Here is a 27040-nt window from a genome sequence, read left to right as displayed (position 1 = left end):
TGGACAGCCCAGCAGTCTCAAAAGAGTCGGCATGACTTAGCGACTAAACAACAGATGTAATTATTAGTGATCATATACATTTTACCATGCACAAAAGAAAATCCATTTTATATGATTCCTGAGCATACCACACGCAGCTGACTTTCCTTTCAAAGAAACAGAAAGCCTGATGATGATGACTGTAGTATCAGATACTGGTGACGAGAACTGCATTTCTGGTAAAATGCCACCACTTTAAATTCTACTTAAGTATCTACATTTAGGGTCTTTCCACCATATTCTTTGTGTTCGAGTACATGAAGGAGCAGCATGATGCATTGAGTTCAGGGAACCTCAAGGGGACTTTAGCTCAGTTTTCTAAAAGGACGCTTATAGTTATATAGTCAAAGACTAGCGTAAAGAATAATCAATCAATGCTGCAAATACAGAATTCTTCCAGTCTCAGGTTCCTGATAAAAAGCTACTATTATATTTACCAAGTGCATATAAAAGAAAAAACCAAAACAAAACAAACTGAATTGCTTATTCACCATATCTGCCAGAATATAAATTCTGTAAAGCATCAGCTCACCAAAGACGTATAGAATCAATCCTGTTACCAGAGCTGCCCTTTCTTCGAAGGGCTGACCAAGGACTTGAACACACAATACAGCTTCTGCACTTTATCACCAAGTGCACAATGGGGTGACCCTTGGGTCCCAAGAATAGTATGACATCAGAGTAGATTTATTTAACCTTGTTTATTTTTAACTGGAAGAAGAAAATCAGTCTTTCAGGGAGAAAGGATAATAGAAGATCTAGGAGTAAATAAAAACCAGGTGTGTTCACTAATGGAAATAAGTATGCTTTCAAGCAAGGAATTCTATTCCTGTTAACCTGTGGATTTTCTGTACATTTAAAAACTCCAGATAATTAAAATGTGGAGCCCAAGAATGTGCTACGAATATTACTTAAAACTGGACACAGAAGGTTCATACAGCAAATTTTTACATTTCTACATAAGGAAATTAAGGGAATAAAGTGAGCAGAGCCAATCAGTGGCAGGGCGAGGACCAGGTAATCCAGTCCCACCTCAACCAGTGCTGTCCTGCACTGACTCTTACTGACACTAGGTATAGCTAAAAATGCTTAACAACATGGTTTACAGAAACACTGCTTAACAATGGTGCATTCGAGGAGAGGAAAAAAAAAACAAAAAACAGAAACAAACCCCCAAATCCTTCTTTTCCTTCTTTATCTCATTTACCAAGTCAATAATCTCCAAGTAATTGTCTGCCTTTCATGTTTTAACTATGGTCAATTCAGACTGATCAATGCCCCCCCTTTTTTTTCTCAGCTCCTGTCTTCCTCATTTGACTCACAGAGGCCTAAGTAATACTCAGGTTTATTACCAATATCAACTTCTGGTCACTTCCACAGTCCTGCAAGCTCTAAGCCCTGTTCCAGTGGTTCTCTCAGGGCCTGGGGAAGGCTAACACTGGTCGTAGGGGAGGAGGAGGCAATTTGGGTTTGTCAGTTTCTCATTCCAAGCAACTGAAAAAGTACATGCGAATCTCTGCCCTCAGAAATAATCACAAGAATGATTACATTCACCATCCCAGCACTCCCCTTTTGAGGGAAAAAGAGAAACACCTCCCAAAGGTTTCAGGTTTCTCCATCCTGGGTCATCACAGAGCAAATGCAGTGTCATGCTCAGACTTTGCGGAGAGCCAGACTTATGAAATGGAAAAGGATATTTTCAATATTAACATTAATTCTCTATTTTGAAACTGCCCAGAAAGATACCATCACCTTTCAATTATACTGAAGGAGTAGAACTTGAAAATGTCCTTTCACAGAGAATGAGAACATTTATTATCAACAGGAATTGTGGTGCTGGAAAAGCCTCTTAAGAGTCCCTTGGAATACAAGATCAAACCAGTCAATCTTAAAAGGAAATCAATGTTGAATATTCATTGGAAGGACTGATGCTGAAGCTGAAGCTCTAATACTTAGGCCACCTGATGTGAAGAGCAGACTTATTGGTAAAGACCCTGATGCTGGGGAAGATGGAGGGCAGAAGGAGAAGGGGACGACAGAGGATGAGATGGTTGGATGGCATCATCGACTCAATGAACTCAAGTTTGAGCAAACTTCAGGAGATAGTGGAAGACGAGGGAGCCTGGCGTGCTGCAGTCCATGGAGTTGCAAAGATTCGGACATGACTTCGCGACTCAGCAACAACAATGAAAGGAATTTATTGTAAATGTTTGAAAAGGCATTTGGAAAGAAGGATAGAGGATGATCCGGTAATAATGAAAAACTGATCGCCTTCTCTCAGGTAGCTCTGGAGAAGTGAATATCTCCTGCTGGCTAGTTCCAACTCCCAGTTCAGCTTTGAAGGGGTGAGCAAAGCTGCCCTTCTCTGAAGCCCACCATGAGCGATGACTTTGACCTTCTGTGGGGCAGCTCATAACATTTCTGAAAGGGTGTACATCGGTCTTTTACATTTTCTTCCCATAATAAAATACTGATTCAAATGAAAGCAAATCACACTTCTGAAAAAAATTACGACTGATATTACACCTATATTATTCACAAGATTGTGAAAGATACTCTAGGGTCCTTAAAGATGCACCAAATGTTGGCCTTCCTCTTGAGAGAAGACCAGCAATTGGTCTGACAGGCGTGTATGTGGGACCTCAGTCAGTTTTCATGATGGTGCCATAAAGTGAGTGTCATCATAGCTCTGCCTCAGGGAAATGTAAACTCTGATAACTTAGTAACTTTTCAGAACTCTAGAGAGAAACCAAACTGAGGTTTCAACTCTGGTCTTTGTGACGTTAAAGCCAATACTTTCTACATCATCCTGGGCTGCATCCTGGGATGAAGGGAAGAGACAATATACTGAAGTGTAGGATATGGCAAATCAGTTGCCTAAGTGATAAATTCACCAGGAGTTCAGAGGAGAGAGAGATCCCTGTTGCAGTGTTCACTTTCACACCCAGAATTAAAGCTACTGTTCACCGAGAGCTGGGTATGTAGAGACAGGCCCAGGAGATGCGTTTCATAAAAGCAGACATCACACAGAACATGGGCACCAAGAGAACCGGATTTGTGGCTTGAGTCTGACTCACAGTCGTGCTTCTTAATGGCCAGGTTACCTATTTTGCCAAGACTTAGTTTCCAAATCTATAAACTGGGGGAGGTTCCATGAGGATTATCTCTATGCCTAACTCAAGAGGCCATCAGAGGTAATAATCATAATAATGTTTATAATCCTGAATATTAAATTTGGTTGTTTTCATCTTAAAGATGAGGAACACAGGCCCAGGGAAAGTGAAAAAAAAGTCTTCAGTGGAAGTCATATATACTTCTAAATCATTTGATATTATCAACTCAGTTCAATTTATCCTTGTTTGTTGCATGGTGGCCTGTCTTTTCTGATTGCTGACATGTTTTGTTGAAGGAAACTGATGTATCTGTCCTCCCCATCAGCTTTCTCAAATCTATGTTTAGAATCACAGAAGCTCAGAATTGGTATGAACCTGAACTTGACCCAAGCTAATCCTTGTATGATGTTGTATCTTCCCTATAACACAGACATCCAGATTATACTAGAATGACTTCTGTGATAAGGACTTCATTTATTCCCCAGGCGGCCCAGTAGTCACTAAAAATAGAACAAAACAAACTAAAAGAAAAGAGGACTGTTCTTGATATCTGGTTAATCCACGAGAAGAATGAAGGGAATTAGAATGGAATTTGCAAAAGTTAATAAAAACTACTCACAGTGTTAATAACAAATCTCTAAACTAAAAACAAGGTGACAAAAGATTCTAGACATGTGCATTATACAAGGCAGGATAAACATGTGCTCCTTTCAATGTAAATGCAGCACAATTCACAATGATACAGCAATCCAAATCTGATACTCAGATACCAGACAATTTTCAACTACAGAATGCGAAACCACCTATGTATTTATGAAAACATATTTCTTTGTTTCTAAAATGGATAATGATCTTCTGGGTTCATTTGGCAAGTAACTTCTTAGCTCTGTTAATGTTCTAAAAACACAGAATTCCATCAGGACATAGTTCAATTCTAGGGGAGGATTTTTTAAAACAAACTCCAGTTAAAGTCAATTTTCCTGAAGTGGAACCGATATAAAAAAAGCTCCCCTGTCTATCTTTGCCTACCCATATTTTATTTCAAAGTTTTTCATCATTTGCCAACTAATTTCACAGCAATCTGTCATTTATTAAAATGCAAACTGGTACCAAGTTTGCTACAGCTGGGTGTGTATTGGATAAAAACATATCCTTTCCAAGAGGAATTGATTAATTTTATCATGATTATTGGGCTTCCCTGGTGGCTCAGCTGCTAAAGAATCCACTTGCAATGCAGGAGACCTGGGTTCAATCCCTGCATTTGGAAGATCTCCTGTAGAAGGGAACGGCTACCCACTCCAGTATTCTGGCCTGGAGAATTCCATGGACTGTATACTCCATGGGGTCACAAAGAGTCAGACACAACTGAGTGATTATTACTGCTTTATTGTATAAGCTCATTATATCTCTTCTCTCCTGTTCTGGTGAACATATTCCTTTAAGGGTGAAGAAATGTGTGTGTGTGCACATGTGCACATGTGTGTAAATGAGACAGTGTGTGATAATAAAGCAAGCTTGTGCTTTCAGCTAGTATTCCAAATATTCAATCAGTTGTAAAATCTAGTGAATTGAAAACAAAATTGATGATAGAAAGGAGATATACTAATCAGAGACGTCACAAGAGACTCAACAACCTGACATACGCCAATAGGTGTTCATCAAATGTCCTGGTTTCCCTCTGGACTCCTGAGAGCAGAGTGAGGATGGGATGAAGGCCACCGGTCCAACAGGGAGACTACAGACCACTGAGGCTGATTTCACCTACTTGTGTTCCTCATCCTCGACACTGGTTCTGTATGAAATCATTACAGTGTTTTAATTGATAATCCCAAAGCCTAAAAAGCTCAAATAAGAAGAACCTGGTATTGAAAGTATACTTGTGTAGATAAAATGGCAAAGCAAACACTGTAAGTCATACTTCTACAATATCTACAGTGAAGTACATGGTTTCTCCAGATGAAAGATTAAGCTAAATATCAAATCAGTGCTTGATATATAGTGAACAATGAAGAAACAGTTCTTCAGTAAAATAATCAGGGAAGTATTGGGAACCCCAGTATAGGGTTTTATGATTATGGGGAAAGAAAAAGATTTAATTCCAGGCTTTCTTGCTTGTTTTCTAGAGGATATTATTACAAACATTTGTCAGGAAATTGCAAAACTGTCAATGCATTAGATGCCTGCTGATGAATATCAAATGTATTGTTATAGTTTAATAACCCAAATAGAGCAAAAAAGATGACTGCAAGGCAGTAAGTTTTATTAGGTGTTTTTATCCTGTCCTTATTGTTTAATAGATCTGAGAGTCTGTCGGCACTCAATTTAGAACTTTTATTCATCATTATATGCTGAGCTCCCCAAAGACAAGTCCTGACTGTTATTCACCTTTCACTAGCACCTAGCAAAGTGCTTGGAGCCAAAACACCAGTGAGTGTTTCCTGAATACAGTAAGAAATAAATGAATAGTCAATTGAAGACAACTTTAGGCAATTAGCTCCTTATTCTGACACAAATCTTGGGTCACCTATCCCTGAAACACTGTCAATCAACTCACTCATTTTATAAAATCATTTCTTATTTAGAACTGTCTGGGCAGATGAAGCCAAGAGTTTTCCCTGAGAGAAGTCTTTGCCAGTCATACCAAGGAGCCAAATCAAAGGATCCCATGGTAAGTGAAATAGTATCCATTTGAATGAGAGCAAATTTTTAAAAAACTATCCTTTCTCAAGATTTTGATTCTGGGACTCCTGCAAAAATTGAAAGAGACCGTATGTGCCCTCCTAAGAAGCTTAGAGGGAGAAGGCAATGGCACCCACTCCAGTACTCTTGCCCGGAAAATCCCATGGATGGAGGAGCCTGGTAGGCTGCAGTCCATGGGGTCGCTAAGAGTCAGACACGACTGAGCAACTTCCCTTTCACTTTCCACTTCCATGCACTGGAGAAGGAAATGGCAACCCACTCCAGTGTTCTTGCCTGGAGAATCCCAGGGACGGCGGAGCCTGGTGGGCTGCAGTCCATGGGGTCGCACAGAGTCAGACACGACTGAAGCGACAGTTGTGTCGCTAGCAGCAGCAGCAGCAAGAAGCTTAGAATGCTCCTTGTTGGTCACAGGGAGAAGTGATGAGTTCTATAAACAAAGGACAAATGTAAAGATGTACATGTAGAAGTACTTCAGCTTCGGTGTTCATGCTGAATTGAAAGTTGACGCTCAAGCTGGGAGGATGGAAGTTTTAAAATCATGCTATTGCCAAAGCCTGTAGGAGAAATGTTGGTTCTAAGGACAAGAGGCCCGATTCCACGGACTTTTCAGAAGTAGGACAGGAAAGAAAGACTTATTACATGACTAGAATGAAGGAAAGAGGAAATGACAAGTTTCAGGAAGGGAGATTGGGTGAATGGCAGTAACATAAAGTAAACACATACATAAATGTTGGTAAAAGCAACTCAATCACTAAAATTATTTCCATTCTAACATTCTGACTCTAAATATCTAATAAGATTAGTTGAATTTTCACAAAGCAGTTCTAAAGAATTCAAAATGAAATTTAATAGCAAGTCAAAAGAGGTCATGAAAAGAAAACCTTCCTTGTGGTTAGAGTTTAGAATGCTGATTAAATAAACAAACATAACCTTTCTATTGGAAGACTTCTCAAAGCTTTTAATATGCTTTTAAATTTATAAAGGAAGCATATAGTAAGTGGTATTACTTAAGTGTATTTGATAGCAAAATCCCTCTATTGGTCCCCCTTTTTAGCATTTTATTAGTGGTTTTTGGAAAAGCTTTAGAAAACATCCTCCCATTTTCTTCCATTTGTTTTGGTCATTTCCTAATAACAACCTCAGGATTATATATTTACCTTCCCTAAGGATCATTCAGCAATACGAAACCGATTAAACCCAGAAATTTGGAACAATAAAAACTTTTTATAATATTTCACATGATTAACTGGTATTTTACTTTTATTACTCTTGCCATTTTACTAATGATAACGATTAAGATTCATAACATAATTTAGAGACTCTTATGTTCCAGAACTCTGCTGAGTAGTTTACAGGCATTAATCCTATAATCCTCATAATAGTTCTACAAAGTAATTACTAGCATTTAGCTCCATTGTATAGAGGAACAAACTGATACTCAGAGTGGCTAATTGACTTGAAAAGGGCAAGGTATCAGAACTCACTAGAGAGTCTGAATGCAGAGTCTGGGTCCAGTAATCACTAGACTATAGCATGTATAATAACTCACTTCCAAAATATTAGCCAAAAGCAATTCAAGTGTTATCCTTAAGCAAATTAACTCAATATATGCAGCAAGTGGGCATGGAAGTCATTCATACATTCATTCACTAAACATCTACTGAGTGCAAGACACTGTTTTGGGTACTTGAGATACACTACAGAACAAAACAGTCAAACTCTGGATCTTTATGGAAGAGACAATCAACACAGTAAGTAAATCTATTACATGGAAGAAGAATAAAAATTGCCACGAAGGGGTTCTGATGGGTTGGAGTGCATGTGTGTTATACTGTGGATAGAAAGAACCAGGCAGGCCTCCTTGTCAGGACATTAGATAAGAACTCAGGGAATAGTACTGGGTTTAACTGTGACCTTGACAAGGAGAGTGAAAAAGCTGCCTCAACATTAAAAAAACGAAGATCATGGCATATTGTCCCATCACTCCATGGCAAATAGATGGAGAAAAAATGGAAACAGTGACAGACTTTAATTTCTTAGGCTCCAAAATCACTGCAGATGGTGAGTGCAGCCATGAAATTAAAAGACGCTTGCTCCTTGGAAGAAAAACTATAACAAACCTAGAAAGCATATTAAAAAGCAGAGACACTACTTTGTCGACACATTACTTTGTCGATAAAGGTCCATCTAGTCAAAGCTATGGTTTTTCCACTATTCATGTATGGATGTGACAGTTGGACCATAAAGCAAGTTGAGCACCAAAGAATTGATGCTTTTGAACTATGGTGTTGGAGAAGACTCTTGAGAGTCCCTTGGACAGCAAAGAGATCCAACCAGTCCATCCTAAAGGAAATTCGTCCTGAATATTCATTGGAAGGACTGATGTTGAAGCTGAAACTCCAATACTTTGGCCACCTGATGTGAAGAAGTGACTCATTTAAAAAGACCCTGATGCTGGGAAAGATTGGAGGCAAGTGGAGAAGGGGACAACAAAGGATAAGATGGTTGGATGGCATCACCGACTCAATGGACATGAGTGTGAGCAAACTCCAGGAGTTGGTAATGGACAACGAGGCCTGGCATGCTGCAGTCCATGGGGTCGCAAAGAGTCGGACACAACTGAGTGACTGAACTGACTTGACAAGAATAGCTTTAGTGGAAGGATAGGGCAGAGTCCAGATCCCATGGCTTCCCAGATAACAGGAAAAATGAGATTGTAGAGGGCAAGTATGGACTACAGTTTCAAGGAATTTTGCTTTAAAGTGAAAAAAAAAGGGAGTAATTGGAAGGGTTTCCCTGGTGGCTTAGATGGTAAAGAATCCACCTGCAGTGTAGGAGACATGGGTTTGATCTCTGGGTTGGGAAGATCCCCTGAAGAAAGGAATTGCTACCCACTCCAGTATTATTGTCTGTAGAATTCCATGGACAGAGGAGCCTGATGGGCTACAGTACATGGGTCGCAGAGTTGGACACAACTGAGTGACTGAACACGCACGTGTGCACAAGGAGACCAGAGATGGCTTTTCCTCTTTCCTTTTAGCAGTATGAATGAATGTGGATGGCAATAATAAAGTTGAGAGAGAAGTTCTGAAGATGAAAGAAAAGATAATTGAGCCATGTCACTGATGAGGTGAGAAGGAATGGGGTTTAGTGAAGAAATAGAGGAAGCAGACTAAGGTAGAAGAGCAGTTAATTTGCCATGGTAACAGGAGAAAAGCTTGAATATGTGGTCACAGGTGAAGGGAGAAGATTAGATGCAACAAACAGTATAAAAATGACACAAAAAGACATTAGTTTGCTGAGGCCCACATTCTAACTTCTTTATTGTTGTTCAGTCACTAAGTTGCATCTGACTCTTTGTGACCCCATGAACTGCAGCATGCCAGGCTTCCTTGTCCTTTACTATCTCCCAGAATTGGCTCAAATTCATGTCTGAGTCAGCAATGCTATCTAACCATCTCATCCTCTGCCGCTCCCTTCTCCTTTTGCCTTCAATCTTTCCCAGCATTGGAGTCTTTTCCAGTGATTCAGCTCTTTGCATCAGGTGGCCAAAAGTATTGGAGCTTTAGCATCTATCCTTCCAATGAACATTAAGGGTTGATTTCCTTTAGGATTGACTGGTTTAATCTCCTTGGAGTCCATGGAACAAAGCCATGTCTCTGCTTTTTAATACTTTGTCTAGGTTTGTCATAGCTTTCTTTCCAAGGAACAAGCGTCTTTTAATTTCATGGCTGCAGTCACCATCCACAGTGATTTTGGAGCCCAAGAAAATAAAATGTGTCATTGTTTCCACTTTTCCCCCTTCTGTTTGCCATGAACTGTTGGGACTGGATGCCATGATCTTAGTTTTTTGAATGTTCAGTTTCAAGCCAGCTTTTTCACTCTCCTCTTTCACCCCCAGCAAGAGGCTCTTTAGCTCCTCTTAGCTTTCCGCCAGTACACTGATATCATCTGCATATCTGAGGTTGTTGATATTTCTCCTAGCAATCTTGGGTCCAGCTTGTGACTTATCCAGCCTGGTATTTTGCGTGATATACTCTGCATATAAGTTAAAAAGCAGGGTGACAATACATAGCCTTGACATTCTCCTTTTTCATTCTTGAACCAGTCCACTGTTGCATGTTCAGTTCTAACTGTTGCTTCTTGACCTGCATACAAGTGCCTCAGGAGACAGGTAAGGTGGTCTGGTATTCCCATCTCTTAAAGAATTTCCCACAGTTTGTTGTGATCCACAGAGTCAAAGGCTTTAGTGCAGTCAATGAAAGAGCAGTAGATGTTTTCTGGAATTCCCTGGCTTTCTCTATGATCCAAAGACAGTTGGTAATTTCATCTCTGGTTCCTCTGCCTTTTCTAAGCCCAGCTTGTTTATCTGCAAGTTCTCAGTTCACAGACTGCTGAAGCCTATCTTGATGGATTTTGAACATAACTTTGCTACCATGTGAAATGAGTGCAACTGTATGGTAGTTTGTACATTCTTTGGCATTTGCCCCTCTTTGGGATTGGAATGAGAACTGACCTTTCTCTGTCCTGTGGCCATTGCTAAGTTTTCCAAATTTGCTGACATACTGAGTGCAGCACTTTACAGCAAAAATATTAGTTCATCAAAGCCTGCATTCTGACTTCTTTAGCTACGCTATGTTCTACAAAATTGAGAAGAATATATATCTTATGAGATTATTGTGAAGATTAAAAGCTATCTATTTTAGGGCTTAGGAGAGTGTGTAAAGTATAATAGACTGGCAAATGTTAAATATATTACTATTATTATTATTTTCATGCAGCCCAAATTATATAATTCTAATTCTTACATTTAATTTTATGGCCCCTTAGCATCAAATAAAGTGCTATTCACATCTTTAAGAGAAAGAGTAAGTTGTCACCTGTGACATGGTTTCTCTTAAGCAGTTCTGGCACATTAATTCTAAAGGGGTGATAAATTGAATCAATTCTGATTTTGTTAAAGTCTTTGAAAACAGTGTTCCATTTTACCAGGTCAAATACTTAGAGTAAACAAACAGAGAGCACTTTGAAATTCAATACTTGCTATATTTTTTGATTAGCAAGCAGAAGTAAAGAATGCAATCAATACCTGGACTCCCTGAGCAAAATTTATTTCCTTTGTGAAAAATCTTTCTTGATCCTTAGTCTTCTCTCTCTTGCCACCAGGCTCTCCAGATGTCTTGGTATTGCTGTCATTCTAGTCTACCTCATTAACAACTCCTTCTTGGACCATTTCAACCTTCCTCTCTTGCCTTCCCATCCCTTACCCCACCTGCAGTCCATTCTCTACACAGCAGTGATGTTTTCAAATTGTGTATTCCATCAGGCTGCTACTCTGCTGAAAACCTCCACTGGCTTTCTCTATGGGTTTAAAAGCAAATGCCCTCCATGGTTTAGGAGGGCCTGCTGAGCTGCCTCCTGCCTACATCTGTGGCCGCCTCCTACTGCGTACTATCTGTTCCTGTTGCTCCCACCACCCAAATAAACATTCTGTTATGGAAATACACCCTAATCATTCTCCATTCGGGGTGCTTTTTTTGCTTTTGCTGTCCCTTCTGCAGAGAACATTCCTTTTATATTTATCGACCTGACTGGCTTCTTATCATGTAGGTCTCCATTCATATATTGCCTCCTCCTCAAAGATGACTTGCTGTCCTCCCTAACTAAAACATTCTTCCCCAGCCCCCCACCCGTAGTCATCAGTTTAACTTCATTCATAACTCTTAGCCTTAGCTCAACAGTCTTGATAGTGTGGGGAAACTTTTAGGCATTACATAAAAAACTTAGATGTCATCTTCTCTCTTTTATCTACAGTGTGGAAGTTCACTAAGCTTAATAAAAAGAAGAAATTCCAATTTCTGTACTTTGTAGATGATGTAGGTAAAACTGTAATAAGTTACAGCGACTTTAAATTGCCACATGGGCTTTCAACTGGTTCCTTGAAGAAATTATTTTATTACTCATTTATTCCCTTATTCCTTAAATCACTCAGCCAATATATCACTTATTTCTTTTGTTATTGTGCTCTCTAATAATTTTACATGAAGTAATTATCCAATTATTTTCCATATATTTGACAATGTTATATAAAGAGCACAAATTAAAATAATCTCAAAGAATATAAAATTTACTATTTCATTTGATGCCTGATAATGGAAGAAAGAATGAGTTCTTTTACTTGGAAAAGACTGTCTAATATATGACTTTCAAAGTAATAAATTATATAGTCACAGATATTTAGAGAAACAGCCCTTGGAAAATAATTCAAGCCACAGTCATAGATAACTGAAATGAATCTGTATACTGATAGGCTATCTTAATGAAATTAAAGATGAGCTATTATAAGACAAGTAAAATTGAAGATGAGTATAGACACAGGAAGAACAAAATAAATGACATTACAGACCTCAAAAAGTCTATACTGACTTTTATCATATTATTTTAATATACCACTATAAGTAACTAAACAGAATCATCTAGAACTCCACAGTGTGGAAATGGTATGGGAGAGAAGAAGGAGGGATTGAGAATATATACAAAGTTTTATGGAAGGACAAGATCTACTTCCTGAAAAAAAAAGAAAAACATATATATGGTATTTCTTGAGCACCTGTTATGTCCCAGGCATTGTGTCAATTGCTCTATATGCATTATCATCTCACTTAGTATTCATAACATCTTTGTAAGTAAATGCCATTATTGCCCTACTGTAGATGAGGAAATGGAAGCAGAGAGGTACTTTGATGTAAATAAGGTCAGAGAGCAGTAAATGACAAATCCTAGACTCAACTCTAGCCTAAGTCCCAAACCCCATGTGTATTAAACACATGAAAACCCTTTCATGCTGATCCTATCACATTTTTAAATTTTTTAAAAACTTTATTTATTTTAATTGGAGGCTAATTACTTTACAATATTGTGTTGGTTTTGCCATACATCAACATGTATACCGCCATGGATGTACACGTGTTCCCCATCCTGAACCCTCCTCCCACCTCCCTCCTCATACCATCCCTCTGGGTCGTCCCAGTGCACCAGCCCCAAGCTTCCTGTACCCTGCATCGAACCTGGACTGGTGATTCGTTTCTTATATGATATTGTACATGTTTTAATGTCATTCTCCCAAATCAGCTCCCCCACTCCCTCTCCCACAGAGTCCAAAAGGCTGTTCAGTACATCTGTGTTTCTTTTGCTGTCTCGCATACAGGGTTGTCGTTACCATCTTTCTAAATTCCATATATATGCGTTAGTATACTGTATTGGTGTTTTTCTTTCTGGCTTACTTCACTCTGTATAATAGGCTCCAGTTTCATCCACCTCATTAGAACTGATTCAAATGTATTCTTTTTAATGGCTGAGTAATACTCCATTATTTATATGTGCCACAGCTTTCTTATCCATTTATCTGCTGATGGACATCTAGGTTGCTTCCATGTCCTGGATATTATAAACAGTGCTGCGATGAACATTGGGGTACACGTGTTTCTTTCCCTTCTGGTTTCCTCAGTGTGTATGCCCAGCAGTGGGATTGTTGGATCATAAGGCAGTTCTATTTCCAGTTTTTTAAGGAATCTCCACACTGTTCTCCACAGTGGCTGTACTAGTTTGCATTCCCACCAACAGTGTAAGAGGGTTCCCTTTTCTCCATACCCTTTCCAGCATCAAAAAGTGGGCCAGAGAACTAAATAGACATTCCTCCAAAGAAGACATACAGATGGCTAACAAACACATGAAAAGATGCTCAACATCACTCATTATCAGAGAAATGCAAATCAAAACCACAATGAGGTACCATTTCACGCCAGTCAGAATGGCTGTGATCCAAAAATGATCTTATCACATTTAAATGAGTCACCACTGCCTTTCCATAATTAGATATGCAATGCTGAGAGTTAGAATAATTTTTTAAGAATTCTTTTGTTACTATCTTAACTCTAAAAGTATAATAAATGGTTTGTTTTAAAACTAAACTTCTTGTTTTTCCAGATTAAAACCTTGAAAGATCCTCTATGTAAAGTAGAATAAACTATGGGATTTCCATACTCCAAAAATTTTAAAAAATGAAAATAAATGAGTCCTACCCTATGGAATGCCCCAGATGGATACCCATGCTGCACTGTTAGGGGAAAACAGCAACATGTATAGACATATGACCCCCATTTGGCACATGAATGTGGATAGAGTATGGAAAGATACAGCCCATACTCTTAGCAATAATGTTCTAGTTGGATAGGAAATCGATTTCAATTTGATTGTTACAGTAATGCTTATTGTAACAGGCATGGGTTACTTTTATAAGTAATGAGTATAGAATATTTTTTTCAAATTATTCATTTCTGAATATAATCTTCCTATATGTTTGCTAGTTTTCTCAGATCATCTTGTTTATAATCTTAGCTCTTTTCTTCTTCAATCAACATACCACATTCGTGTTTGTTTTTTATATTAGACTTCCAGTTAAGACTTTCAATGAATGAAAGATTCACTAGCAAAAATAAAATTGAAAACTATGGGTCCACACCATGTGATTCAGTGATAGCTACTGAATACAGGACATTCTCTCCATATATGGACATATTCATGAGGCTTTGTGCATTACTGACATAAGCAGATCCATTTTCATGAGAAATTTCAGATTGTTCTTTATTGTGTTAAATGCTAGATACAAACAGTTGAAAATGAAATATGAACTAAACATGACTTATTTAACTTGAATAACCATTCCATTAATGACACACACAGAGAATGATAATGTGCAGTCCAGAGCTTTGGTAATAATATCACCAGATTACTTAGAGTACATTTATTTAGTGTTTAGGCAACACTGAAAGGAAAAGTCTTTGTAACAACTTAGAACATTATCCTATTGTTTCAAAGGGTTCTAATGTAGCTGGAAATTGACAGACCTAGGAAAGTCTGAACCAAACCTGAATTACATGTAGAAAGTGCGTACAGAACAAGTACAGAAGCTTTTCCTCCAGGCTGTTTCAGAATAACCAGGAAATGGCTTAGTCCAGTCTTCTGATTAAAACCCTAACATCAATCCCACAAAGGTGAAAGAATGATAATTATTTGTATTCCAGCGGCAACATTAACTGCATGCACTTCACTGCTTCAAATTAGGGCTGGATTTATAACAACCCTATGGTTAACATAATTCTCAGTGATTAAATTAGATTCAACAAACATTGGCTGAGTATTCACTAGAATTCAATGTACTTTATGGGAAATGGCAACCCACTCCAGTATTCTTGCCTGGAAAATCCCATGGATGGAGAATCTGGTAGGCTACAGTCCATGGGGTCGCACAGAGTTGGACACAACTGAGCCACTTCACTTTCTTTCTTATGGGTTTGGAAAGCCCATAAGATACATAGAGTACAAGCTCTGCTCTTCAAGAACTTATTCTTTAGTGAGAAAGATACATGCAAAACTAACTGATACAGAGCGAAATATGACAAAAACTATACAAACCACCAGGAAGAATACAAAGTACAGGGAAAACAGAGTAGAGATCACATGTTCTTAATTCTAGTTTGGGCAGTGAAAAGGCTTCTGGGAAGAGGTAACAGGTTAGCTGCAGTTCGATAGTCAGATAGGATTTGTCTGTATAGCTGTAGGTCATCAGAAAGAGGGAAGGACCACATACTGCAGAGAAAGCACTATATGCTACTGGGCACTGAGAGTGGAGTAAGCTTCACGGACACAGAAAACAAACCTATGGTAACCAAAGGGGAAAGGGAGGGGCAGGGATAAATCAGGAGTACGAGATAAATAGACTTGCTGGTGTTGTTTAGTTGCTAAATCATATCTGACTCTTCTGTGACCCCATGGACTGTAGCCCGCCAGCCGCTCTGTCCATGGGATTTCCCAGGCAACAATACTGGAATGGGTTGCCATTTCCTTCTCCAGGGGACCTTCCTGACCCAGGGACTGAACTCACATCTTCTGCATTAGCAGGTGGATTTTTTACCACTCTACCACCAGGGAAGTAGACTACTATACATAAAATAGGTAAGCAATAAGGATTTACTATATAGCACCACCTGACCTGCCTCTTGAGAAACCTATATGCAGGTCAGGAAGCAACAGTTAGAACTGGACATGGAACAACAGACTGGTTCCAAATAGGAAAAGGAGTACATCAAGGCTGTATATTGTCACGCTGCTTATTTAACTTATATGCAGAGTACATCATGAGAAATGCTGGGCTGGAAGAAGCACAAGCTGGAATCAAGATTGCCAGGAGAAATATCAATAACCAGATATGCAGATGACACCACCCTTATGGCAGAAAGTGAAGAGGAACTAAAAAGCCTCTTGATGAAAATCAAAGAGGAGAGTGAAAAAGTTGGCTTAAAGCTCAACATTCAGAAAATGAAGATCATGGCATCTGGTCCTATCACTTCATGGGAAATAGATGGGGAAACAGTGGAAACAGTGTCAGACTTTATTTTTTGGGGCTCTAAAATCACTGCAGATGGTGATTGCAGCCATAAAATTAAAAGACGCTTACTCAGTGGAAGGAAAGTTATGACCAACCTAGGTAGTATATTTGGAGAAGGCAATGGCAACCCACTCCAGTACTCTTGCCTGGAAAATCCCATGGACGGAGGGGCCTGGTGGGCTGCAGTCCATGGGGTCGCTAGGAGTCGGACACGACTGAGCGACTTCACTTTCACTTTTCACTATCACGCATTGGAGAAAGAAATGGCAACCCACTCCAGTGTTCTTGCCTGGAGAATCCCAGGGACGGGGGAGCCTGGTGGGCTTCTGTCTATGGGGTTGCACAGAGTTGGAAACGACTGAAGTGACTTAGCAGCAGCAGCAGCAGCAGCAGGTAGTATATTGAAAAGCAGAGATATTGCTTTGCCAACAAAGGTCCGTCTAGTCAAGGCTATGGTATTCCCAGTGATCATATATGGATGTGAGAGTTGGACTGTGAAGAAAGCTGAGCGCCGAAGAATTGATGTTTTTGAACTCTGGTGTTGGAGGAGACTCTTGAGAGTCCCTTGAACTGCGAGGAGATCCAACCAGTCCATCCTAAAGGAGACCAGTCCTAGGTGTTCATTGGAAGGACTGATGCTGAAGCTGAAACTCCAATACTTTGGTCACTTCATGCGAAGAGTTGACTCATTGGAAAAGACTCTGATTCTGGGAGGGATTGGGGGCAGGAGGAGAATGGGAAGACAGAGGATGAGATGGCTGGATGGCATCACCGACTCAATGGACATGAGTTTGAGTGAACTCCGGGAGTTAGTGATGGACAGGGAGGCCTGGCATGCTGCGATTGATTCATGGGGTCACAAAGAGTTGGACACGACTGAGTGACTGAACTGAACTGATGGGAAACTATGTTCAATATCTTGTAATAATCTATAATAGAAGATTAAACTAAAAAATATATATGTAGTTGAATCAGTTTGGTGTACACCCGAATAACACAATATGGTAAATCAAATATATTTCAATAATAGTAATAAAAGAGTGGTGAATGATGAAATTCCAAAAAAAGTAAACAGAGATGAGGAAGCAAAAAGAGGTCAGGCCCAGGTCAACAATGGCCTACATGAACATGATTAAAATGTGTGTTTTAAACTCACACATATAGAGAACAAACTAGTGGTTACCAGTCAGGAGAGGGAAGAGGGGAGGGCCAATATAGGGGAAAGGAATTAAGAGGTACAAACTACTAAGTATAAAATAAGCCACAAGGATATACTGCACAACATGGGGAAGACAGCCAATGTTTTGCAATAGCCATTAATGAGTATAACCTTTAAAAACTGTGAACCACTATACTATATACTTGCAACTTATATAATATTATTTATCAACTATACTTCAATAATTTTTTTAAAATAATAAAAAAAATGTATGCTTTAAGTTACCCAATGGTCCATTCACAAGTGAGAAAGAGAAAGGAGTTGCTTTTGATGGAATATTACATGTATCTATCCCTTAATCTTTATTTAATTTAAATAAGATAGTATTTCTTAAGATCTATAATTTGAAACAGATATTGTATTAAATTTTATGGTTCTAGTTACATTAGAATTAGGGGAGGCATGGTCAGTGAATTCTTTAGTGAAATCAAGAAAATGATGATGAGTTAAGCTGTCCAGTTAGGGAATGTCGGAAGAGCATAAAAATAATTTTGTTCTAGGAAAGAGGTAAAGCTCTGTCCTGGGATAGAGGGAGAGGACTACACAAAGGAAACGCACAGAAGGGTGTTGTGGGACAATCCATCAACACCACCTGGAGGGTTTCAACATCTCTAATTCTCAATATCATGGTTTCAAGAATTTGTCCAAATTAAAAATTAACATATTGATGAGTACTACTACACAGACAGCAAAAACAAGACCTGATGCTGATTGTGGCTCAAAGGCTCCTTAGTGCAAAATTCAGGCTTAAATTGAAGAAAGTAGGGAAAACAACTAGGCCATTCAGGTATGACCTAAGTCAAATCCAATATGATTATACTGTGAAGGTGATGAATTGATTCCAAGTGATTAGATCTGATACAGTGCCTGAAGAACTATGGACAGAGGTTCATAACATTGTACAGGAGGTGGTGACCAAAACCATCCACAAGAAAAAGAAATGCAAGAAGGCAAAGTGGTTGTCTGAGGAGGCCTAACAAATAGCTGAGAAAAGAAGAGAAACGAAAGGCAAAGGAGACAGGGAAAGATACACCCAACTGAATGCAGAGTTCCAAAGAATAGTAAGATGAGATAAAAAAGCTCTCTAAGTGAACGATGTAAACAAAGAAAGGAAAACAATTGAATGGGAAAGACTAAAGATCTCTTCAAGAAAATTGGAGATACCAGGGAACATTAAAGAAGCACAATAAAGAAGAGAAATGGTAAGGACCTAACAGAAGCAGAAGATATTAAGAAGATATGGCAAGAATACACAGAAGAACTATACAAAAAAGGTCTTAATGATCCAGATAACCACGATGGTGTGGTCACTCACCTAGAGCCAGTCATCCTGGAGTGTGAAGTCAACTGGGCCTTAGGAAGCATTGCTACTTAACAAGGCTAGCAGAGGTGACGGAATTCCAGCTGAGCTATTTCAAATCCTAAAAGATGATGCTTTGAAAGTGCTGCACTCAATATGCCAACAAATATGGAAAACTCAGCAGTGGCCACAGGACTGGAAAAAAGTTTTCATTCTAATCCCAAAGGAAGGCAATGCCAAAGAATGTTCAAACTACCACACAATTGCACTCATTTCACATGCTAGCAATATTATGCTAAAAATCCTTCAAGCTAGGCTTCAGCAGTATGTGAACCAAGAACTACCAGATGTACAAGATGGATTTAGAAAAGGCAGAGGAACCAGAGATCAAGATGCTGACATCTACTGGATCATAGAGAAAGAAAGAGAATTCCAAAAACACATCTACTTCTGCTTCATTGACTACGCTAAAGCCTTTGACTGTGTGGATCTCAATAATCTGTGAAAAATTCTTATAGAGATGGGAATACCAACCAAATTACCTGCCTCCTGAGAAACGTGTATGCAGGTCAAAAAGCAACAAGTTAGAACCATACATGGAACAATGGACTGTTTCAAAATAGGCAAAGGAGTACATCAAGACTGTATATTGTCACATCGTTTATTTAACTTTTACGCAGAGTACACCATGCAGAATGCCAAGCTGGATGACTCACAAGCTGGAATCAAGATTGCCAGGAGAAATATCATCAACCTCAAATATTCAGATGATGCCACTCTAATGGCAGAAAGTGAAGAGAAATTAGAGTCTCTTGATGAAAGTCAAAGAGGAGAGTCAAAAAACTGCCTTAAAATTCAACATTCAAAAATGAAGATTATAGCATCTTGTCCCATCACTTCATTGCAAGCAGATGGGGCAACAGTGGAAACACTGACAGATTTTATTTTCTTGGGCTCCAGAATCACTGCATATGGTGACTGCAGCCACAGTATTACAAGACCCTTGCTCCTTGGAAGAAAAGCTATGACAAATCTAGACAGTGTATGAAAAAGCAGACATCATTTTACCAACAACAGTCTGTATAGTCAAAACTATGGTGTTTGCAGTATCATGTACCGATAGGAGGGTTGGACCATAAAGAAGGCTGAGTGCTGAAGAATTGAGGCTTTCAAACTGTGGTGCTGGAGAAGACTCTTGAGAGTCTCTTGGACAGCAAAGAAATCAAACCAGTAAATCCTAAAGGAAATCAACCCTGAATATTCATTGGAAGGACTGATCCTGAAGCTGAAGCTCCAATACTTTGGCCACCTGATATAAAGAGCTGACTCAAGTCTGATGCTGGGAAGGATTGAGGGGAAAAGTAGAAGGGGGCAACAGAGGATGAGATAGTTGGATGGCATCACTGATTCAATAGACATTAACCCAAGCAAATTGCAGTAGATAAAAAAGGACAAGGGAGCCTGGTGTGCTGCAATCCATGGGGTCACCGAGTCATACACAACTTAAGCAACTGAACAACAACAATGATGATGCTAATATTCATATTAATAAATGTTTCCCTTGAACAAATCTAAGCATCCAAATATACCTCTGTTCTTATCAGAGGCAACTCTTTAACCCTTAGCTTATTTGCAGGACAGATAAGACACACAATCCTGTCTACTGACTCAGCGTAGAACTCCATCCATTCCTCTAGTTGGGAGAACTGGAAACCCATTTCAGAGGTGGCTTCATGATCACCAAGCAACACAGTTTGAACTGAGGTCTTTTAAAAATACACAAAGAGCTCATGCAGCTCTATGTCAAAAAAACCCAAACAACCCAATCCAAAAATGAGCAGAAGATCTAAAAAAGACACTTCTCCAAAGAAGACATACAGATGGCCAAAAAGCATATCAAAAGATGCTCAACATCACTGTCAGAGAACGAGGTACCACCTCATACCAGTCACAATGCCACCATTAAAAAGTCTACAAACAGGAAAACAAGATGGCAGAGGAGTAGGTAGATGCAGAGCACATCTCTCTCCACAGATACATTAGGAATATGCTTTCAGACACAGAAGTGCATGCAGAACACCAGTTAAGAACAGACAGGAGTACTTGACCAGTGGAAAAGAATATACAGACCCATGCAAAACTCAGTAGGACAAAGGAACTAGGGGGAAAAACAGGAGTGTTAGTAGGACTGGACCTGCCCTTGGCGGGTGGGGGAACTGAAGCAGGGGTCTGATCCCTACACTGGGGCAGCAGTCTGAGTCAGAGGAGAAACATTTAAGGCTGAGAGTGAAACAGCTGATCTGTGGCAGCGTAAATGGAATGAGAATCAGACAGGCGTTGCCGCAGCCATACATATCCTGGACAGGGATGTGGGTCCTCTGGAAGGCACAGCGGCTAGAAGCTGGAATTTAGGGATTGTGGAGCAATCCCAGGGCAAGGACTGCTGTTAACTGTGGAGAGACAGATTGAGGAGATGTGAGGGAGGAGACTGTGGTGCAAAATGCCTATGGAGGAAAGCCAGGCAGCCATGGAAGCAAGGCGATACTGCTGAGTCACATATAGGGGGTGGAGTCATCACCATAGCCTCTCTCCTGACTCACCAGCATCTGCAGCTGAACAATTGAGAAGCTGGCCCATCAAATGCATGATGCACTGAACTAGAGTAGGGCCCCACCCAGGGTACATCTTTAAATGCCTGATGCACCGATCTACAGAGTAGGATCCCAGCCACGGGAGCCCCTCTATGTGCCTGAGGCTCTGAACAACAGGGAAAGACCCCAGGAAAGGGAAAGCTCTAAGTGCCTGAATGGGCACAGCTACGGAGAAGACTGGACAAAGAGGCCTTCTGATCCCCAGGTACAAGAGGCTCAAAAAAAGACTCAGATAGGGCCATAATTCCTGGGACGGAGGCAGTCTGTGTCCCTGAACACTTTGCATTGCCAGGGTTCCCGCAAGCCAAGCAGCTGCACCACCTTCATGCACAACTCTCACTGGAGCAGAGCTGCCACAGGGAAAAAAATCTTGCATCTATACGTTCAGGGTAGCTTCAGCTGTGTCCAACATTTTGCATCCCCATAGACTGTGGTCTGCCAGTCTTCTCTGTTGGGGGGTCTCCAGGCAAGAATACTGGAGCGTACTGGCCAATTCTGGTTGCCATACCCTTCTCAGCTCAGTCGCTCAGTCATGTCCAACTCTTTGCAACCCCATGAACCACAGCACGCCAGGCCTCCCTGCCCATCACCAATTCCCAGAGTCCACCCAAACCCATGTCCATCGAGTCGGTGATGCCATCCAACCATCTCATCCTCTGTCGTCCCCTTCTCCTCCTGCCCCCAATCTCTCCCAGCATCAGGGTCTTTTCAAATGAGTCAGTTCTTCGCATCAGATGGCCAAAGTATTGGAGTTTCAGCTTCAACATCAGTGCTTCCAATGAATACCCAGGACTGATTTCCTTTAGGATGGACTGGTTGGATCTCCTTGCAGTCCAAGGGACTCTCAAGAGTCTTCAATACCACAGTTCAAAAGCATCAATTCTTCGGCACTCAGCTTTCTTCACAGTCCAACTCTCACATCCATACATGACCACTGGAAAAACCATAGCCTTGACTAGACAGACCTTTGTTGGCAAAGTAATGTCTCTGCTTTTTAATATGCATACCCTTCTAGAGCACTATATTTCCTGCTTCCCTAGCCGCCAATTTCCCTGAGTACCTGGTGCTGCCAGAACCCCTGTGACCCAAGCAGCTGCACCACCTCCACACCTGGCCTTCATAGGGGCAAACCCAAGTCCTCCAAGGCAGCCTCAGGAGCAAACCCCAGTGGACAACCCACATGCAAAGGTAGAAATAAAACCACAACTGAAATCTAGGGGCAGTGTGGCTAAGGAAGAAGACCCCAAACCTTCCCACCAGGTATACAAGCTGCAGATTAAATCCATATGATCAACTGGGCAGGCTCTGTGTCTATGGAATATATAAAAGGACATTGAGAGCTCCCACAAAAGAAAACACCCTAGTTCTGACAGCTGTAGACATTGGAGGCAAGAACACACAGGAGTAGGATCAGATTGGAGTCTGAGCTGCCCCCACAACAGGTCCAGAGATCAGCACAGTGTTGGAGGGCATCCTAGGGAGGTGAGATGGACTGTGACTCCCAGCGAGGGAGAGGACTCTGACAGCAGTGACTCAAGAAAAACATTTATTATTCCTATGTCTTCACTTGTTCTGTAGATTCTTTTGGATATTTTTTTTTCTTTCCTTTTTTTCCCCCTGTGTTGTAGTTGTCAATTTTAATGGCATTATACAATCTAATTAAGCTTTTGAGCTTTTTTTTTATCAGTCACATTTTTAATTATTGTCATAAACCTTTGCCTCTACATTGGGTTTTTGAAGTTCTGTGGGGTTTTCCCTTTCTTTTCTTTACTCTTTTTTTAATTTTAATTTTAATATTTTTAAATCTATTATTTTTCCTACACTTATCCCTTCATTTGTTTTTCCTACTGTTCTTTTCCTCTTGCAGCTAATCTTTAATGTATATAAGTACTTTATCTACCTCTATTTAACTTTGCATATCTATTCTTCCTTTCTTTCCTCTGAACATATTTGTTAGTTTTATTTTCATTGCTTTATTCCCCAATTGGCACCTTGCTTTAGTTGTGTTCTCCAGTTTGTGCTTTTGTGCTTTTTTAGTTAGTTTTGTTCTTAACTGGTAGATATAATTTTTGGTGTCCTTTGTTCACTGGGTCAATCTACTGTACTTTATTTTTGTTGGACTGTTTTGATTTGGTTATGCGTGTATATGTATATGTGTATATTCAGTCACACTTTTTATTTTTGTGATAAACCTCTGCCTCTATGTTGGGCTTTTGCAGTTCTATGGAGTTTTCCCTTTTTTTTTTCTTTTCTTTCTTCTTCCTTTTTTTCTTTTCTCTTCTTTATAATTTTAACTTTTTTAAACCTGTTATATTTTGTCTACATTTATTCCTTGTTTGCCTTTCCTACTGTTCTTTTCTCCTTGCAGTTAATCTTTAATGTATATAAATCTTTATCTATCTCTGTTTAACTTTGCATATCTATTTTCTTTCCTTTTCTGGGAATAAAACCACCATATGACCATATGAAATTCACCATATGAATAAAACTAGGAATAAACCACCATATGACCCAGCAATCCCACTCCTAGGCATATACCCTAAGGAAACCAAAATTGAAAAAGATACATGCATCCCATTGTTCATTGCAGGACTATTTACAATAGCTAGAACATGGAAGCAACCTAAATGTCCACTGACAGATGAATGGATAAAGAAGTTGTGGTACATATACACAATGGAATATTACTCAGCCATAAAAAGGAATGGATTTGAGTCAGTTCTAATGAGGTGGATGAACCAAGGACCTATTACACAGAGTGAAGTCAGAAAGAGAAAGATAAATATCATAAAATCTAGAAAAATGGTACTGAAGAATTTATTTCCAGGGCAGCAATGGAGAAACAGACATAGAGAATAGACTTATGGACTTCGGGAGAAGGGAGGAGAGGGTGAGATGTATGGAAAGAGTGGAAACTTACATTACCATATGTAAAATAGATAGCCAATGGGAATTTGCTGTATGGCTCAGGAAACCAAATAGGGGCTCTGTATCAACCTAGAGGGGCGGGATGGGGAGGGAGATGGGAGGGAGTTTCAAAAGGGAGGGGATATATGTATACCTATGGCTGATTCATGTTGAGGTTTGAGAGAAAACAAAAAAATTCTGCAAAGCAATTATCCTTCAATAAAAATAAATTAATTTTTAAAAAGATCTACAAACAATAAATTATGGAGAAGGTGTGGAAAAGAGAGAACCCCACACACTGTGGGTGGGAATATAAATTGACACAACCACTGTGGATGAGATCATGGAGGTTCCCAAAACAACTAAATACTGAACTGCCATATGATCCAGCAATCCCACTTCTGGGAAAAACTATCTGGAGAAAAATATAATCTGAAAGGATATGTGCATCCCAGTATTCATTGCAGAACTGTTTACTAGAGCCAAGACAGAGAAACAAGTTAAATGTCCACCAAGAAAGGAAAGGATAAAGAAAATGTGGCACATATATATAATAGAATATTACTGAACCATCAGAAAAAATGAAATAATGCCATTTGCAACAACAGGGATAGACCTGGAGATTATCATACTAAATGAAACAAGTCAGAGAAAGACAAATATCATATAATCTCACTCATATGTGGAATCTAATTTTTTAAAAAATGAAACAAATGAGCTTATTGACAAAACAGAAACAGACTTATAGATACTGAAAACAACCTATGGTTACCAGGGAACTCTACTCAGTATTCTGGGATAACTTACATGAGAAAATAATCTAAAAAATAATGAATATATGTACATGTATAGCTGAATCACTTTGCTGTACACCTGGAACTAACATAGCATTGTAAATAAACAATACTCCAATAAAATTAAAATGAAAAAAAACTTACCATTCTAACACCATTTTCGAAGGCTTGCCGGGTGAGTGGCGCTGGTCCATCCACCGTCTTGCCATCATCATCTGGACCCCAGCTTGCACTATAAATGTGCACATGCTGGGGATTGAAGCTAACAGATTTTGCTTCAACCATATCTGTGACATCTCCATCCAGCATTCGAACTCCTTCAAGACAGAAAGGAGAAGCAACTCTATTAGAAGCTTTATCCAAACAGACCAAGATATATTTCAATTGCAGCATTTTTAAATGGAAACTACATTGTATGTAAAAGATCAAAACTTCTTTACCAATTGTTCTCTTTTTCTAAGTTTCCACATTCTCTCCCTTCTCTTTATCCCTGTCTTAAATGAGTACTTGACAAAGAGAGCCTCAAGCAATCCATCTTCCCTAAACTTTTCTTCATGAGGTTCCTAGTACTCATAATTGGTATAAAACATTCTAACCTAAGCAGTCTTCGAAAATTTGGAGAGCTGCCAAGTTAGAGTGCTCCAATTTCCTCCATATTTAATATTATCTCCTAATCTGAAATACTGATGTGAACTTAATATATTACTTCTTTGCCAAGTTATTTATTAAGTAAAATAATAAATGAGAATGCCCTCTGTGCATGTAACACATCAAATAATTCTCAAAGGGTTTTGGCAATGTTTAGTCATTAATCTTCATGTAAGTATTCCCACCAGACAGATAGGAATTTATTATTAACCTTAATTTGCTAAAATAGACTAAAATCTTAAAAATAAATTTTATGTCAGAGCTTTCTTTCTTCTTTTACTTTTATAGACTCACAATAGCAATGAAACATCTAATTGTTAAGTAAACATATCTTTCCTTCAGCTGAAGCTATATACCATCACTGAGACATCATAGTATTTTAAAATTGTATCTTTATAGCCCAAACTTACTCCTTAGGAAAATGTTGTTATCTAGTAGGATTTCAAGTTTTATTGGTTACCAATAAATGAGGATTAAATAACAAAACTCTAAATCAGGCAGCTTTAGAGACAATGTGGCTTGAGGAATTCTGGTGGAATATAAAAATATTCTTGAAGGACATATATATTTTTTGTGCTTTTAAAAATGTTTAACTTAAAATTACAAACATAGAAAAATACAAAGAATGACAATGAACCCAGATATAACCAGGGCTCAACAACTGTTAACATTTTGCCACATTTTCTTCATCTAAAAATATAAATATTAAGCTAAACCATTTAAAATTACATGACAGACTTGACACTATCCTTTAATATTGTTTCCAAAAAAGGGAAGAAATAAACATCCACTCAACCTTAAATCTCCCCAAAGCATCCCTAAAGATTTTGGCTACTATATCTCATGACTATCTTTTCCTCTAGACTTGCATATTTTTAAAGGAGATGTATTATATATAAACAGGTAGGTTTCCCAGGGCTCTGTGGTAACGAATTCACCTGCCAATACAGGAGATACGGGAGACAGGGGTTCGATCCCTGGGTCAGGAAGATCCCTTGGGAGAGGAAATGGCAACCCATTCCAGTATTGTTGCCTGGAAAATCCCATGGACAGAGGAGTCTGGTGGGCCACAGACCATCCAATCACAAAGAGTTGGACCCAACTGAGCACATGTGCATGAAAAATAGATGATGTGAAAAACAAAGGTTTTGAACATACCCCTTTAAAAATTACCGGTCTTCAGCAGTTTATTCTGTGGGAGAAAATTACCCAGCAGGATGCT

At 39.3% G+C, this 27040-nt stretch overlaps 1 protein-coding gene across 5 annotated transcripts in view; it reads right to left on the bottom strand.

Annotated features, from left to right (window-relative positions):
- PCSK5 (proprotein convertase subtilisin/kexin type 5) overlaps positions 1-27040 on the bottom strand; it is a 522373-nt gene that overhangs the window by 307818 nt on the left and 187515 nt on the right. For 4 of the 5 annotated variants that reach the window (XM_086415564.1, XM_086415560.1, XM_086415561.1 and 1 more), the window contains exon 7: positions 25315-25487. In XM_086415564.1, the coding sequence (XP_086271690.1) occupies positions 25315-25487 (173 nt within the window). Of the gene's footprint in view, positions 1-25314; positions 25488-27040 lie in introns of those variants that run through there. The other variant, XM_086415563.1, reaches the window with a different exon arrangement.

This window comes from Bos grunniens, chromosome 8, assembly GCF_055505025.1.
Source record: "Bos grunniens cultivar Pamir isolate PY7600 chromosome 8, Bosgru_T2T1.0, whole genome shotgun sequence".
NCBI classification, from domain to species: Eukaryota; Metazoa; Chordata; class Mammalia; order Artiodactyla; family Bovidae; genus Bos; species Bos grunniens.
Note: the sequence above shows the minus strand (reverse complement) of the source record. Positions and strands in the feature narration are given on the sequence as shown.